This window comes from Apis florea, unplaced genomic scaffold (genome assembly GCF_048593485.1).
Source record: "Apis florea isolate Af1SG1 unplaced genomic scaffold, ASM4859348v1 contig_2411_pilon, whole genome shotgun sequence".
Classification (NCBI taxonomy): domain Eukaryota; kingdom Metazoa; phylum Arthropoda; class Insecta; order Hymenoptera; family Apidae; genus Apis; species Apis florea.
In genome coordinates this window covers 1,100,187-1,115,302 of record NW_028256580.1, presented here as the reverse complement: position 1 = coordinate 1,115,302, position 15,116 = coordinate 1,100,187, and the positions used below count along the sequence as shown (strand labels likewise).

The 15,116-nt window shown below is 32.7% G+C and overlaps 2 protein-coding genes across 5 annotated transcripts in view; one reads left to right on the top strand and one right to left on the bottom strand.

Moving 5' to 3' along the window:
- LOC100868446 (uncharacterized) overlaps positions 1-5,571 on the bottom strand; it is a 57,145-nt gene extending 51,574 nt beyond the window's left edge. The window contains exons 1-2 of one of the 2 annotated variants that reach the window (XM_086905498.1): positions 4,354-4,596; positions 4,003-4,160 (exon numbers count right to left, since the gene is read on the bottom strand). Coding sequence is in view for 1 of the 2 variants with exons in the window: in XM_031915243.2 (XP_031771103.1) it covers positions 5,247-5,322 (76 nt within the window). In the remaining variant the exon portion in view is untranslated. Of the gene's footprint in view, positions 1-4,002; positions 4,161-4,353; positions 4,597-5,246 lie in introns of those variants that run through there. The other variant, XM_031915243.2, reaches the window with a different exon arrangement.
- Positions 5,572-11,169: 5,598 nt separating this feature from the next.
- Grx5 (Glutaredoxin 5) lies at positions 11,170-13,058 on the top strand. Of its 3 annotated transcripts, none has more exons than XM_086905489.1 (5): positions 11,170-11,522; positions 11,844-12,137; positions 12,213-12,291; positions 12,533-12,674; positions 12,782-13,058. In XM_086905489.1, the coding sequence occupies exons 3-5, from the start codon at positions 12,220-12,222 to the stop codon at positions 12,967-12,969; spliced, it is 402 nt and encodes a 133-aa protein (XP_086761615.1). In that variant the 5' UTR covers positions 11,170-11,522; positions 11,844-12,137; positions 12,213-12,219; the 3' UTR covers positions 12,970-13,058. The 3 variants fall into 3 exon arrangements, with proteins under 3 accessions (XP_086761615.1, XP_086761616.1, XP_086761614.1); XM_086905490.1 differs by having other exon boundaries at positions 12,433-12,674; XM_086905488.1 differs by having other exon boundaries at positions 11,844-12,291.
- Positions 13,059-15,116: the final 2,058 nt, after the last annotated feature.

Below are 15,116 nucleotides of genomic sequence, written 5' to 3'. Positions count from 1 at the left end.
TACGAATAATAAATTGCGAGGTCGTTCACGATCGTCGCGCCGCAATCGATACGCGTCTCGCGAGAGTTCAACACGTAAACACTCGTCAATTTGAAACCTTCGCTCGAATGCTCGCTTCGAATACGACCGATAACTCCAACATTCGACTTATCTATTTCATGGAAAAAAGAAGCAGAGATATAAAAATGAAATTACCTGCGCGAATTGAAAACATGAAATAACGATAACCGTCATCAAAAAAATTTCAAGGAATCTGAATTGAAAAATATTTTCTCATTGACGTCTCTATCGTCAAGGATCCAACCTTGAATCGTTAAAATCAGAAATTCCCTATTAAATATCTCGACCGATGAAACGCAACGATTTTCACGCGAAATTAAATCGTTATAGAGAAAGATATACCGTCGAACGATAAAAATAGAATACACGCGTATATATATATAAATATATATAAAATATAGATATGATAGTTTTCTCGAAAGTAATTTGTAATTTTTTACAAACACAGGAGAAGAATTTTTTTTCTAAGAAAGAGAAACGTCCAAACTCCGAAGGCCATTGGTAAACGAGCACGAGCTTGCTTTTACGCAAATCGATTTCAATGTCATCGACATTCTTAATATGGACGCGTCCATTTCGTATTCTCATAGGAGAAAGACTCGGACGAAAGACACGAACGCGCCGAATTCGGAGCCTTGGGAAAGGTCAGCGTTCGGAGGACGTTCGGGAAACTTCGGCAGACCTCGGGTAAAACACCATACATATCTCCAAATGGCTATTATCCATATACGTATACGCGTATGTGTACGTAGCTAAACAACTTTTTATGACTCGACTCGATGTTTTATTTTAACTACGTTATATTTCAATAACGAATATTTGAATACTTTTCTAATATTCCTGACTGATTAATAATAAACGAGAATGATAAATTGAATTAATCAGTAATCGAAATGGCGAATATTAACAGACGATAAAGAGTGAAGTTTAAGGAAGGAAAGGAAGCGTGGTAAAGGAGAGGCGACGAAATGTGAAAAGTACCGTTGCGTGGGGAGCAGAATGGCGCGGTTTTACAGCAGGATAAGGAATTCTACGCCGGCGAATATTCAACGCGAATCACGCTTCCGGGAGTATCGAGCTTGCACCTGGACCAGTTTTCTGCCGCAGTGCTGCCGTGTCGAAGCTGGCTTGGCCTCTCTCTCTCTCTCTCTCTCTCTCCCTCGTCACCTCTTCTATCCGTTATTCTCCTCCATCCGCTCTTTCCACCATACTTTCCAGTTTCTCTTGCTTCGCGACTCTCTCTCTCTCTCTCTCTCTCTCTCTCTCTCTCTCTCTCTCTGTGTATCTCTTCCCCTATGCGTTTGCATTTTTTTCATCAAAACGTTTTGGGACGGACGAGTGTAGTTTCGTCGATGCATTTTAAATTTTGCCGCACGATGAAAATTCAACGCCGTCAACGGTATAAACAATAACTGACCGAAAGATTGTCTTTATTTCGTTCGTTCCTTTGTTATTGGAAGCTGGATACTCAAACGCGTTGTTCAAAAAATTAACTCGTTACGGGATAAAAAAAAAAAAAAACGAAACGGTGAACATATAACACACGAGATATTTTATTAAATTAAGGAATTAAGAAAAAATTTTTTAAGAAGGACAAGAAAGATTAGGGGAAAAGAAGGAAGGAAGGAAGGAAAAAATAATTTAAATTGAATTTCTTTTTCATAATCAAAACGTTGGAGAATAGAAACGAAACGAATAGATAACAATAAATAAAGAAACGTTTCTAAGTAATCCTAATTCGTTCAGTTTCGTTTCAAATTTTTTTTTGAAACGTCGAGGTAACAATATACGAAGAGAAAAGTGAACGAACTCCCCTCTTCGAAGGTCTTCGAGACTGATGAACATACCTGTCCCTGACTCCGGTAATTGGGCCAATGCCTTTGCGAATCGATGACCCGTCGAATTATTCTTATTTATTTACGATTGGCCATATATTGGTCATTAAAAAATCCAAACGATCGATCTTTATGATTCGATTCGTCTAATTTAAATCTTGGTCCAAATAAATACACGTCAACACGAATAAATTTAATTTTCTATTCAAATTTTGCGAATATTATAAAAATTATAAAAAAAAAAAATTTGGCGAATGAGTAGTTAAAAAATAAATAATTAAAAAAAAAACATTAATATATGAAGTATCGTTTCAATCTGGAAAGAAAAGATCGAAACTTCCCCAAATATATCCGAATTCACGAGCATTATCCAGGAGAAAAGTTAGGCATAGTTAGGGAGACGTATAGTAGCGGAGCAGGGACGAAATTTCTCGATCCCTTCGCAGCAAAACCTTTGCTTGATGAGAAGCTTTAGCTGTAGGGGACCCCTTTAGATATTCATGAAAATGGAGTTTCCTCTCGCGCACCGACGAGATACAACCGTGAAAATTCAGACGACAGGTTGCTGCCCCTCCATTCTCGCAAAATTACCACAATGAATCTATCTATTCTTAAAATTTTCCCACCGAATCGTATATCTATAGCAAAAAATAAATTATTCGGGATGTAGAAATTAATTACGTTCGAAGAAACGTAGAGAGTAGATGAATCAATAAAATGTACGTTATAAGAAGAAGAGCACGAGTTGTTGTTTAGACGAATCAAGATCGCGACGTATGTTCCAAAATGATAGGCTTCGACATGTGTAAATGTGAAGTAAACCCGAAATTTTGTTCCAGAATCAAATTTTCTTGCGGATCGTTCAACCATTATCGTTGTATTCCACATTTAAAAACAACGAGCGTCATAGATAGATATCGTTTTACAATAACCGTAACTCATTCTACGTAGTCATATATATATATATTACGCGAGAATAAATACGAAATAAATGGGCGCAATCATCACGATACGTTGAAATTGCATGTTAAAAGTTTAAAGCACTGACAATTTGTCGACAACGATTTGCAGCGTTGGTTGCAAAAATACGCGTCTAATAGAACGGCCAGGTGAGGCTGGCATTGCCAAACACGATATTGCTCCCGCAAACATTTATGTGCTGTGAAACAGGTGCGAGTCGTGCTTCTCGTGGCACAACGATACGTGCCAGTCGATGTGCCATACCTGTATGCCGGATAATAGACAAGTGCTTTGAAAATATTACTAGTGAAACAACATTCGAAACGAATTCTAAATAAACGACCGCCTTGTTCAAATTTATTCTTTGATTGTTCTCGTATTGATAATTTTGTTAATCCGATTTGATCTGACAAGAAACTAGAACGAAAAATATTCACATTTTAAAAATTTTTGTTAAAAATATTTAATTTACATCTATACCATCTGTCGGAATCGGTAATTTTTGGTTTTAAATTATATCGATAATAGTTTTAAATTTTTATTAAAACAAAGATTTAAAGTTTTTGAAAATAATAGATAAAAGTATTGTATGTATATTAAATAAAGTTCGTACTGTGTGTTTTCCTAGGCCGACGTAACTGCGAATCTCAATTTTCCGGAACAAATTTAAAAGTCAATTAACCGGACTATCCCATACGATGTGTTCAAAGCGCACCCGGAATATTTGTAACTAGTTTCCTGGTGCAATACGCGATTAATTTCTGCAGATAAACGTAATAAACCTTTGAATTTCGATCTCATTTCGCTTAATAATTGCAGATATTTCGTTTTGTCGATATTTATTTATCCAAACGTTTCTTTTTTTAAATAACTATATCTTATAATACTAATTATTTCGTTCTTAAACTGAACGATATAATTTTCGAACAGATTACATTAAATCATGTCGTATAAATACGCTCACGCTCCCTCCTTTCACTTTTCTTTCCTTTCAACTTTCTTCGACTATATTAATTATGTATATCGTGTCTAATGTCTATACGTTTAAACTTATACATGCACTTGCAGGAATATCGTTCAAAGCATATTATATATATATAAGTTAGAATATGAGAATTGGACAGTTTATATATATCGAGTTGGTTACCTGGTATATTTGTCGATGTAACACGAAATTCACGTCTGCGCCGTTACTTTTCCTCGGTGGGTATTAAGAAATCACAATGAAACCCGTGAACGCGATGCCAGACGTTCATGCGGCCAGTAAAAGGGACAAGAAAGTCGAGAGGCCGGTCCGGAAAGCAGCTGTTCGATAAAAAGGATGTTCAAATTCTATAGGACGAAATATCACATGGCTTGCGCCCTATACGATCGTATTTAATCATATTTTTTCATAACCTTAGTTTTTGAAACAATTTTATCACTTGAAATAAAGTTTCTTATTTGTCACGAGACACAACTACACGTATAATGACAAAAATTACAATGATATAATTACATTGCGTTTGTCGAATGGCTGACAATTACAAGATGTTCGTTATCAACATGTCGACCGATAAAATATGACTATAATATTAACGATCACTACGCCATTCTACCATGAGCTACGAATAAAGGTTATGCGAGGATGGAAGTGGTATACGATAAAAACTACGACTAACGAAACTGATCATCAAATATTCTTGTATAGATTCGACTCGGATGGTAAAGTGGTGATGCGATCAAATGATCATAAAAACATGTGAAACCAGGCGCAAGAAAACAAACGTCGGTAACGTGTGGGTCACGACATGTCACAGGTCAAGCTTTATCCTTCACAAATTACTCAGTCGGTTCATTCTTGAACAGTGTCCTCTGTTATTCAAGATTCCAATATACGATACATGATCCCTTAAGAGATAAATTCAAAAATTATTATTTACTTTAATATAATATATCGTTTGGAAATTTAATCATTTTCTATTATGTTGATACGATACGATTATTAATGTAAAACAATAAAACAATCTATAATATTATGTGTTACGTGACACTAACACAAACACGTATATCAAAGAGCGTTTTAGAAATCAAACTTGACCTAGAAATAACTGTTCGCGACAAAAATAATTAGGAAGAAGTAAACATCACCGAAAAATCAATAGTCATCGATCTAATGTTATGTCTTGCGTTTTTTAAATTCGATTAATTTTGAACGTCATTCGATCCGATAATAATATATGCAATGTATATGTATACTCAAGTATACGCGCTCTAGTGTTAACGAAATATCTATCTCAATACAGGTTTTTACCAGGTGTACATCGATTTAGCATTGATGGTATATTTATATGTATATAAACGCAAAGAACAGAGAGACGAGAAGAAAAATTGCGAAGGTCGTGCGCTCACCCTCGAGCAGGTGCCAGTCCTCGTCGAGAGAAGCCAGGGCCTGTGCCTGATTCGCCTGTTGTTCGAAGTCGAGCATCCTAGCCCTCTGTTCCAGCTCCTGTTTTGCCTCCGTTCTAGCTCTTAAATTTTTGCAGTCCCTTCGTTAACACCAACAAAATATCCTGTATCACTTCACTTCCCACGGCAACTAATTGCGTTACCAAGGTTTGAAATATGTCTATTGAATTATACCGTTCGGTCACGGAAGCAACAACAATAATATTGTCTGTATTATCGAAAACGTCGAGACCACACGGAATACTCTGTCGAGCGACAATAGAAAACTGGTATATCAAAGACTTTCCCCTCGAAGAAACGCTCACTCAGATTATCTCGAACGTCCTTTGGTCATGAGACTAAGAGCAATAGAGATGGATAGAGAAACAGGAGATTGGAAGTGGGAGGAAAAAAATTGGAAAGAGACTCGACGAAAGAAAAGGATAGATGAAAAGAGTAGCGCAAAAAAAAAATAAGATAGTGTTCCTTAGTCGTGAATATCTCGCAAATTATGAACTCTATTTAAAACTCTACTTTCTGTTTACATTGATGTTTCTGATTGGCTTGGTGTCGGTGATCTCCTGTTTTCGTTAGAGGAAGAAACGACGCGCAAGCGTCTCTCAATCCTCGCGCTTTCGAAAGATCTAATAATATGGATAACAAGCCAGGAGTTTTTGAAATTCCGGAAAACACGCTATTGTATTTATTTCACGGAAATCTATATAGAGAAACGAAGAAAAGAATAGAAAGGACGATTATAGTGCGTTGTAAGCGGGTAGTGAGAGAGAAAAGCTCACTGAAGAGACGAGCACACCCACTCACGTGCATACGTGGCGGTACTCGAACCGCGACTGATTTCCCCTATCACTCCGTCCTCGCTGCTGCCACCCACTAGTCGGCCCCCACCACCCATCGGCTGAACCCCATCTCCCCACTCTTCGGCTCCCTCTCGCCCCACGTTCTCGAACCAAGCTTGCTCGTTCCAAGCAACGGTAGAACGTCTGTCCCTCCCACTCTTCCTCTCACCGACCCGTGCCAACTATCCGCACCCCTTTCTCTCTATTTCTGCTTTCTCCATCCTTATCTCGCTTTGCCGCACTTTGTACGCTCCCTCTTTCGCTCTTTTTTCCTCTGAATACATATATGGAGTGCGGTAAAGATCGTAATATAAATTCTGGAACGAAGTGATTCTAGTAGAAAAGATGAGTTGGAGAAAAACGTATTCTTCTACGCAATTATTTAATTTCGAAAAAAATGATTACTGACATGATTTAATTTCGAGAAAAATACTATTCGTATTTCATCAAAGTTAGGTTAGTTAAATTATATTAATAAGTAAATCGGTTTATATTATATTAATCAATAATAAATCGACTTTTTTCTCTCATTAGATCTAAAATTAAATCTAAAACATTGGAAATAAAATAAATATATATTAACCAGAAACTGTAATAACGCGTCTGCTTCGGATTAACAATAATGCACAGGTTAGTGCAATACAACGAAAGACTACTTCAAGCTTAAATCTTTAAGTGTATAGATCTGATCGGTAAACGTGTATAAACGTTTCTTTGTCTCTTCTTTCTTTCTCATACTTTGTAGTCTTAGACCGTTAATGCAGAAGAGAAGTCCACAAGGCACTTGTGAATCCTTCTTTACTCTCTATTTCAGTTCCTCCCTTGGCCCCTAACTTCTTTCCTGTTTTATTTCAACGTTTGTCTCGCTCTCTGCTTATATCTTCTCCCACTCTATTAGCAAGTCCGATCTTTTATCTCACTTCAATGTTACGATTCTTGCACTTCGTCTTTCATGAAGGTTCCATCGCCACTCTCTGGGTAGCCCGGGTTACCGGTAACTGGCCGATAAACGCAGTTATACGTTTTCAGATTTTAACCCGCTATTTTTTAGTATGGTTTTTAGAAAATGAGATATAAATACTTAAGCAGTTGATACTGTTTTCCATTGATTTTAGATGCAGTTATCAATTTGCAGCATTGAATTTATGTATTGTTTAAATTTTTTTTTAAAGCGAATATTTATCAATGTGAATATTTAGCGAATATTAATGTAGTGAATATTTATAATGATATTGATAACATATACTTGATAATGTTCGTGGAAACGTATTCAGATCTAAAAATCACGATACAAAAATTTGGCTATCAATAATCGTGCAATATTTTCAATAAAAATATTTTAGTTGAATTACAATGTTTTGCGGTGAATCAACGCGAATAACCTGTAGACTTATGAACGATATGAAATCTCATTATGAATACCTCGTGAATCGCTTTATGCCACAGTAGAGTGTAAAAGCAATTTCAATTGGATACAATGAGCAATTTAAACTAACATTAAAATGTTAAAATCATTTCATATAAATTATAACATATAAGTAAACTCTAGAAAAGTTCCTATAAAGTTATAATGATATTTGTAATAACTTTAAAAAAATTCCCATAAAGTTATAATAAAAATATAAAAATTTATATAAAATTTATATAAAAATTATATTTGTTAAATTCAGAATCATGGCATATTTCTATTCGTTCTTTTTTATTAATCATTTAAGGGTTAAGGTCGCGCGCGAGCTATGGCTCCCGGAACGCGTGTCGCGTGTTCTCTAGCATACGGCCCTGATGGCTCGCGCGCCTCGTCATTTGTCCTCGCCTCCCTCACCGACCGTCCCCTCAAGCAGGATACCATCCACCGCTCACCAAGCCACTCGATTACTATCCCTACTCCTTTTGCGTCAACCACCTCTCTCTCTTTCACCGCCTAGCACGTCGCGTGGCACTCTCTCCCTTCCACTCTCACTTCCCTCTTCACTACTCGTACTCGTGCTATATCTTTATCTCTTTCCCTTTATAAAGCGATTCGTGCATCCTTTTTCTGCATATTATTCCATTATGTTTCTTTCTCTTTTAGCCGAAAGAGTCGTTGCTCTATTTTTCCGCTCTGCATTGTTTTCTCTAATTCTATTTGTAATTATTTCTGTTTTTTTCCAATTGCTTTATCATTAATTTTTTATCATAATTTTTTACACGGATATAAAATTGATTTCATTGTAATCGTTATAACATTCGATTCATAGAAATATGACTTTAAAAATTGTTTATATTGAAAATTAATAAAAAAAAAATATATATATATAAATATTTATATTAAAAAATAATATGAATAATTATATTTAAATCATATTTTAAATCACTTGTTACTATTCTCAAATGTTTTTATCATTATAATTATTATCATTATATAGCGAATTAAATATAAACTGCATATATACGTGAGAATGATAATTTTTTTCATTTCTAGCTGACGTGCATCGCGTTTGTTGCATATGTACCAGAACAGTCGGCGGACCAGTCTCTATCTTTTTCTGTTTCATTCCCATGTCCGACCTCGAGAGGAATCGGCGTAAGGTTTCTTTCTCTTCGTCACACGTGCCATAATACATTCGTGTTCTTTGTTCACCAATCGTTTCTCCTCGTTGTTCTGGCTAACGCGTTTCTTTTCGCTCTGGCGTTTTGTTCTCCGTCGCAGATGCTCGCCAGTGCCGACAACCTCCCCCATCCCAGTCTCCGCGCGAGGATAATCGAGTCAAGCTGATGAACACTGAGTTTCGCTTGTTTACCGAAATCATTTCTTTATCGCTGACCCTGATTACTAATTTTTATCGCATTTTTAAAAGTTAAAAATGACTTTTGAAAGTTCTTTATTAATAAAATAATCGTTTTGTTTATTGCGAATATAGAAGAAAAATATAATCTTTGTTCGTAACTTATTTTCAATAATCCAATGAAATTGTAGTTTTGATATTGTGTATAGTTTTGATATATTACTTTGAGTCACGGATAGTTTCGAGTTTCTCGTGAACAGCAAACCGTATCATTTAGCGTCACCGTTCTACCAGTGAAAATGCATTAACTGGTAGTAGCTGCCAACATTGCGGCAAAGTGAAACCCCTCGTCACGGTATAGCTACCTTAAAGCGAGCTAAGTTGAAATAGTACAATTGCTGGCCCTGAATACATATATATGTATAGTTCGAATACATGCAAAAATTTAGCTATAGTTCTTTTTTATTTTATCGTTTATTTTTTTATAGATCAACTTTTTGAATCTCATAATCATATTATTATTAAACAAAATGTTGTTTATTTTCTCTTGCTTTTTTTGTAGAACATTGTACTTACGTAGAAAAAAATAACAAATGAAGAATAAGTTATACGATCGTACGTATAATTATTATTGCGCAATCGGTAATATTCTTTGTATAACTCTACTTTATCCGACGAGCATATATGAATTTGTGTATCGAGCTTAGCCTTCTATTCGTGTTCAGTTTATACGTATGCTATTCTTAATATGTATTCATGTATGCTTTGAATTCCACAATTATGTCGTATTTAGTCCGGTTTCATGTCACTTCATTAAGAACATCGTGTCAAGAATAAAAGAGCTTTGAATGGAAAAAGAAATAAAAATTATTTGATCGAATTTCATTTTGTGTGATTTAAATATACAAATAGTTGTTGAAAGATGAACAATAAATAGATTTGTCACGTTTTGCGTTATGACAAACAAAGAAATATCTATTATATTAAGTGAAAAATTATATTTCTGAGAATTAAATGGACATGAGAATTCTATTTTTTTTTAATTTTGTTTATTTAATTTATAAATAATTATGTATAATGTTTCAAACTAATGAAATCACATTACATGAACGATTAAAATTCAGTGTTAAGTTATTGAGTGATTGCTAATTGTGAAAACTCATTTTATTTCTTTAATTTTTTTAATTTTTATGAAATAAACAAAATTAACCGTTAAGTATTTTAAAACGTTTAAATTCAATCCCACGACTAACGGTGAAAACGATTTCATGCGATTTCATGAAATTCACTCGAAAACGAATATTTTTTTAACATTTTTACCTGTTGCTATTTTTGTACTTTCATCCCCGACCTATCGCAAGGACTTCATCCGTGAAGCTGTATATACGCTATCCCGTCCATCGTCGAACTTTAAAATCCTCGTAGGCGTTCTCACGTTGGTGTATGCTCAGGGCACAGTTTCCATGGCGATCAGCCACGGTGACCATGATTTCGATCTGACGTCATTATTGTAAAGGACAACCACGTGTTGCAAACGTGCTATCGGTTAACGAGTTTTCCTGTAACGATTTTTCACCGTTACGTCATGGGAAAAATACAGTTGCGTAGGTTACACAAATGACGTTATTTAAATGAAAAAATTGCTTCATATAATTTTTTAATAACAATTGTGCAACACAAAAAAATGGAATATAATTAATGAGAAATATATGAATATTAATATAAATAAGAATGATATGAATTTGGTAAGAATAAATAAAAAATAAGTAGATATCTAAATAATAGCGTTAATTTTGTTAAATTATATATTATAAATAGATTTAAAAAAAATAATGCACAGTGACTTGAAATAACGTAAAATGCAAATTAAAATCAAAGTATTTATAATTTTTAATTTCATTGTTTCACTTGGAAAAATATACATTTTGAGGAAATTATTTTTGAGGAAATATTGATATTCTCTACGTCAATAAGTCATTCTAAGAGAAAGTTTGAAGGTTGACGACTCGACGAACGAATATTGCGTTGTGACATTATTATGTCGCAATAGATGACGACATTTTGACCGTCTTGAAAAGAAACAATTTTAAATATTTCGTCGCAAATTTTTTGACTGAATGGTTTTTTAAAGATTTATATATTTTTTAAAGATTTATTCGGTGCAATTTCAATCGTGTCGATAACGTATCGACGAGATAAGATAATTTTCGATATTTATGGATATTCACGTAATTGCATCATGTGAAAAAATCGAAAAATAAAATCGATAAAAAAAAATTTTTTACAATAAAATAAAATAAAATCATTTTGTTTGACTATCACGATTCTTTTCACTGTAAATATTTGAAAACAAAATACGAAATTTATTCTTGAGGTTAATACGATGAACATTTTCCTTTGTTATCGCTCCGAATGTCACTCAGTCGTACGTGATTCATTGAGATGACGTTTAATATTTACCGAGAGAAGAATATTTAATGATCTGAAAAGTATCGTAGTCAGAATTCCTTGTGTTACAAGCGTGGACTCGGAAGTAGGCCATGAACGTAGATCGAATTTGAAGTGGCTATGGTGAAACGGGGTTATACGATAATATTTTTTTATGAAACTGTTGAAATGTTAGTATTTTTAAAAATTGTCATTGAATTTTTTTCATCTTTCATAAACATTATGGAAAAAAAATTAATTTTGTTTTATAATAAAATAATATATTAAATGAATGTAAAAATTAATACTATAGAATTAGTTTAAATTAAAGTATAATAATATTATTATTAATGAATATAAAATAATTTTATATTTAAAAGATTATAGTTTATATAACTTAATATATTGTCATTACATTTATGTAATGTAATTATGTAGTTACATACATATGTGCATGCGAATTTTTTATAAAAATTTAATTTATATAATATTAAAAATGGTAAAAAATTTAGGAAATGGTGACATCTAGCGGATGTGAACAACTATTAAGAAGAATATGATAGTCGCATCGATCACAAAGCTATCCAACTTATCTTTAAAACAATGTTCGTTATAAATTAGTTACTTTATAATTATATAAAATTGTTAGTTATATAATTGATCCAAAATATTATAAATATCTTTATTAATTAAAATTATCTTATTTTTCAAAATGTTTTCTCGATTTCGTCTGTAGAGGGTGATACTAGTTCTTATAAGTAGAAAGGAAAAACTAATATGGCGTAATCCATTAATCTGTTGACCGGGTAACTTGTTGTGTTTTTTTATAAAAAAATTCAAAAAATTAAAAGTTTTGATTATTAAATTTTAAATAATTATAGGCAAGAAATGATGCCTTTTAGAAGTTTTATTGTTAGAAGTTTTTCAACAACTTCTAATAAAATTGCTAACCTCGTTAAGGTACATATATGTATATTTTGATGATAACTTTTCTTTTTAAATAAATGAAATTCATTATAACTTTATCATTTATTTATCTTTTATTCGTATATTATCTTTGTAATTTATCTGTGTTAAATTATACAATATAAATATTCATAGAAATGGTATATCGAAAGTGCTGTTATCAGAAACACATATGATGTTGGTGATTCCACAAAGTGTTGAATGATTATAAATGAATGTCAACTATGATTTACAGAAAAACAAAGTTGTTGTGTTCATGAAAGGTGTTCCAGACAGCCCTAAATGTGGCTTTAGCAATGCTGTTGTACAGATATTGAGAATGCATAATGTTAAGTATGATGCTCATAACGTTCTTGAAGATGAACAACTTAGACAAGGTTAATAATCTTTTAAGTGCAAGTTATTGCATTTTCTTAGAACTAAACTTTGAATATAATTTGATTAAATTTCTCTAATAAATGACTATTTATATATTTTTGTTTAGGTATTAAGGATTTTTCCAACTGGCCTACAATACCTCAAGTATTTATAAATGGAGAATTCGTAGGTGGATGTGATATACTTTTAGAAATGCACAGAAATGGTGAGCTGATAGCTGAATTAAAGAAAGCAGGTATAACAAGTGCACTTTTAGAAGAAGATGAATCTCCAGAGAAGAAAACCAAAGATTGAGAATGATTGATAATTTAGTGTGTTTATGTAATTTGTAAATAAAATATCGTTTATTCAAGGATAATTATTAAATTTTGTTATAATAAAAATTTTGTTGATTTATATACATTCATATTTATAAATTTATTTATTTCAAGAAAATATGGCAGAAGTTATGTCAAAAGATTATTTATTAATAATTTAAGATTATCAATTTCAGATTATGATATCTCGATGAATGTTGTTATAAAAGTTTTTTATTGGTTCTTACATACTTTCTTCGTATCGAAAGAAACAGCAATATACATATCTAGGAGTGAAAAGTGGATCAAGGTTACTTGTATATCGCAACGCGGGAGCTTCCGTTTTGCGTGCATGTGCATGCGTGACTATTTATTCTTCCGCATTGCGTTTCGTATTAATGTATGTAAAATCTAATAAATTTTTAATACAAAAGTTTTTTACAAAATTTTTATCAAAAGGAAAAACATTATTATTTCAATATCTTGTGTGTCCTAAATTCTTTTTATATATAATTTTTCTTTATATATGATCTAATTACAATTTTCATCGTCAAATTTTTCATCGTCTATATTCCAACAAAAACACAAGATATTGCAAATTTATTATAATTTTCGTAGCATTCTAAATATATATAACTGCTTTACTTTTAATCTTTACTATTTAATCTTTTTCTTTTCAATATATCAACTAAGATAAAATACTATAATAAAATACTAGACAAATCAATGTTTTCGTGTATCGATGTTAAACGATAATAAATCAATCGTAAACTTTTTCGTTAACTTTGCTGATGTTGCGTAGTAAAGCGTATATAAAAGTACATTTGGCCATCGGCCAATCGAATCTTCGAGAGTATTTTATCCATACATAAGTGGCAAAAAATTGCGTAATTAATTTTATTCAACTGTTTTTTTTTTTTTTTTACTTCGCTTTTTTTTTAATTCATTCGATTCTTGCAAACTACGAGTCAAACACGAGTTAAATTGTTGATAAAGAGGGGATATAAATACAAATTAATGCTTTTTTTTCCGGTTACCTCGTAATACCTCGGATTATGGATCAGAATGGTGCTGTTTCATAAAATTTTTACGAGAAAGAAAATATGGGATTAAACGAAATATCTTGGCTGGCTGATTTCATTGTTACGTATTCTTGAATATTTTTACGATATAGAGGAATAATACTGGTATCTTTCTTCGAGTTATGATTCAATATAGAGGAGACTTCTTGGAGACGACATGTATTATTAGAACTATTTATACAATTATGACTGTATTAAATCACATCCGTGAGCTACGACATTGCACAAAGAACGTACATAATTTGTTCTGATGGTAAAAAGGAGAATTGAAAAAAAAAAAAAATTGAAAGAAAGTGGGCAAAGTAGAAGAAAAAAAGAAAGGAACGAGGGAAGTTAAAAAACGATAGGATGATACAACATAGTTAACGAGCATAAGACTCTCTGCTTCTTGACGACAACGAAAGAAGCATTGATATTCGTGGCACGATCGTATGCCGTATTATTTTGCTTTTTTCAGGCAATGAGGGCTCGCCGAGCGAGTCTTCGCACGACTCGTCATTTGGTATGCCATTAATTAATTTAGTGCCTCGAGAGCCAGCCAGACGTGGTTCGCAATTAGTGTCTTAGAGAATCAAAGAGTGTACATATGCGCTTGTGTAAATATTCTATAGGCGAACGTGAATCAGGAGCTATCACCCTTTTTCATATAATATCATCAAATCATCTCATCTCATTCTGAAAGATATCGAAATGTAAATTCATTTAGAAATAGAATTCTCGAAATTTGATTTTAGGAATTATTTCTCGCTAGTATACATCGAATGTGATTATCTTATAGCAAGTTGTTGTTATTCATGAAAAATTATTTTCGAGAGCAATTGACGAGAATTTTACTTTCAAACAGACACGTATATATTGTTCGAATATATTGTTATGCTTTAATTTACCTTTTACTTTTTATTTTAATTCTAAATTTTAATGTAATGATAAATGTTGATCATTATTGCGATAGAGCAAGTGTATATTTCGCAAGTATCAGAATGAGTCAGGAGAAAAATAAGGCGATCAGTAAAGTGGCGCCCTCTTTTCAACAACTTCGATCGAATTTCTATCCCTCTCTCTT